This window comes from Otolemur garnettii, unplaced genomic scaffold (assembly GCF_000181295.1).
Source record: "Otolemur garnettii isolate 467f Iridium unplaced genomic scaffold, OtoGar3 scaffold00057, whole genome shotgun sequence".
Classification (NCBI taxonomy): domain Eukaryota; kingdom Metazoa; phylum Chordata; class Mammalia; order Primates; family Galagidae; genus Otolemur; species Otolemur garnettii.
The window spans coordinates 7,164,472-7,167,093 of record NW_003852452.1 but is presented as its reverse complement, the minus strand read 5'-3'; the positions used below and the strand labels follow the sequence as shown (position 1 = coordinate 7,167,093).

The following is a 2,622-nucleotide window of genomic DNA, read 5'->3' as shown; positions in this document are numbered from 1 at the left end:
AGGCGATTCTCTTGCCTCAGTCTCCTGAGTAGCTGGGACCACAGGCGCCCGCCACAACACCCAGCTATTTTTTTTTTTTTTTTTTTTTTTTTTTTGCAGTTTGGCAGGGGCCAGGTTTGAACCTGCCACTCTCAGTATATGGGGCTGACACCTTACTCACTGAGCCACAGGCACCGCCCTCCTCTTCCTTTCTCATGGGAGTGCCCAGAGCAGTTACACTACGCCCACCCACCCCTGTATGTCAGGTGTGTGGGGAACACAGAAGCAGGTAGTTTGTCCTTTAAGGCCTTAGCTCTTAAAATTGAATGGAATGGTGCTCAGGCTGCCCTGGAACTAAGCACTTTGAGGAGCTTCACCTATACCTTGACCTGATCTAGATGATAAGATCCTGGGTTGCTGATGTCTCATTAAGAGGTCTTTGAAGAGGGCATAAGTGCCTTTTTGCTTGAGTGAAAGATGTAAACTGTTGTAGCCAGACAGTGGGGTGGCAGATTGCATTTGAGGTGCACCAAATATGGCTGTGCCAATATGTCCCATCCCATGTGTTCTTCCAATGTGTTCCTTGTCCATCAAGAGGTAGGGTCTGTGTTTCCCTTCCCTGAATCTGGGTGGGCCTACAACTACAGCAGAAGAGATGCCACGTAACTTCTGAGGGGAGTCAGAAAAGGTGAGGCAAATTTGCCTGGTGCTCCCCCTTAAGACCCAGCCACCAGACTGTGAGGACAGCAACAGTCACATGTAGTTGTTCTAGCCAGGCCCTCGGCTGGGGTCCCGCCACCAGCCAGCCTCTACCACCAGGCATATGAGCAGGCGGCATTCAGATGAGTCCAGGCCCCAGCCTTTGGGCCACTTCTACTGATGCCAACTGGAGCAGAGATGAGCCCTGCCCAAGTTGCAGAGTCATCAGCAAAATAAATGTCATTCAAGCCGCAAAGTTTTGGGGTGATATACAATTGATAACAGATTTTGCACAGTTCGATGCAATGCAAAGGAGTTTACGACTGCTTACTCTCCTTCAGTTGCTTTTTCCAAGTCTAAGGAAGTCAGAGGGAAATTTTATTCATTCATCATCTTTCAGAGTCACCTTAAAAAGTGACTGAAATCAATTTAGATAAGCCCACTTTATCCCTACCTACTTATTCCCTACTTATTCTAAGGCAGATTGCAATCTCGTCTTTAGGATAATATGTATTTCCAAGGGATTCATGTTTCCTGACTCTTCTAAGCGGTTTTGATATTGCCCAAGTCATTTACTAGAGAGAGGGGGATACGCATATTAAAGAGGCCACAAAGACGACCACGGCAAACGGAGAAAGTAATCGCACTGAGACGAGGACTCATGTTTTCACGTTAGCAATGCTGTTTTAACTTTCAGTGACACGGTCTGTTCCACATGAAGGAAATAGTGAAAGCCGGTAAATACCTCTTCAGGAACACTTGCGTTAAATGGGTCGCGGCCCGGAGACCCCATTCCTGGAGTAGGCGATGGACTTTTCTCCACATCGCTGAACCCCTGTGCATCCAACAAAGTTGAGATGGAAGTGGAATTGAGCAGATCTTCATATTCCTCATCTTTGCCTAGAAAAAGACAAACCAAGAACAAAACAACAGCATTCGTATTTCCTCATTCATATTTCACTCTTGGAAGAACATGAAGAATTCCAATTAAATTGAACATGAAATTTTTCCTGACCTTCAAAACTCAGAGTCAGCTGCTCCTGGCATCAGTTGAGAAAACAACATGGGACCAAAAAAACAGCATCTAAACCGTGAGGGTCTAAGGCCCAGGCGCTCTTGGCCACACTGGGTGCCTACCCCGGGTCTTAATAGAGGAAGTCAAACTTGATTCAATCACTGACTCATAAGATTGAAATAAAGTTAAAAGCTAATGTATTCCAATAGCCCTCTTGTAATTTTGTTTTAAAATTAGGGGTTCTACATCTGTTAATTTAGAAATGAGCCAGAGGATGAATACTTGGCACAAAAAACCCAATGCTAAATGCCAACAAAGTTGCCATTGAAACAGCTCCATTTTCATCACTGCTGTGCTCTTGAAAAAACATAGAAAGGAAAATAGAAGGAGGAAGACAGAGAGACAACCTTTGATCTCTCAAGAGGATTCTTTTATGCCATTTTTAAAGCAGAAAAAAACGAGTCCAATAGGAAAAACCAACCACATACCCACCAAAGCACCAACCTTTAGCATTGCTTTTTATGTCTCTGAAATGAAAAGGATTAAGCACCAAAAACACAGTGCCAGAGAGATACTGTTTTGTTTTGTTTTTTTAAGAGAAAGAATGATCTCCAGATACAAAATGGTAAATCTTATTATTGGCTTCATCTTAACCAGCTAAGCTACGCATAGCTTCTTCATGTATAGGGTTTAGCAGAATGCCATTCTAATTTTATTAGAATTTAGGTATTAATTAAAATTGTGTGAGGATTAATTCAATTAATTATCTTAGTGAAAAATCAGTGCTTATTCAGAGTGTTCATAAAGTTCGTGTGCAATTTAAACTAGTTGTCTATTTAAAATGACACATGAGGCTCGGCACCTGCGGCTCAAGTGGCTAAGGCGCCAGCCACATACACCTAAGGTGGCGGGTTTGAATCCAGCCCGGG

At 43.5% G+C, this 2,622-nt stretch overlaps 1 protein-coding gene across 11 annotated transcripts in view; it reads right to left on the bottom strand.

The window, feature by feature from the left end:
- PPFIBP1 (PPFIA binding protein 1) overlaps window positions 1-2,622 on the bottom strand; it is a 62,211-nt gene that overhangs the window by 23,998 nt on the left and 35,591 nt on the right. For all 11 annotated transcript variants that reach the window (XM_023514685.1, XM_023514676.1, XM_023514679.1 and 8 more), the window contains one exon: window positions 1,424-1,578. In XM_023514685.1, coding sequence (XP_023370453.1) covers window positions 1,424-1,578 — 155 coding nt within the window. The remainder of the gene's footprint in view (window positions 1-1,423; window positions 1,579-2,622) is intronic.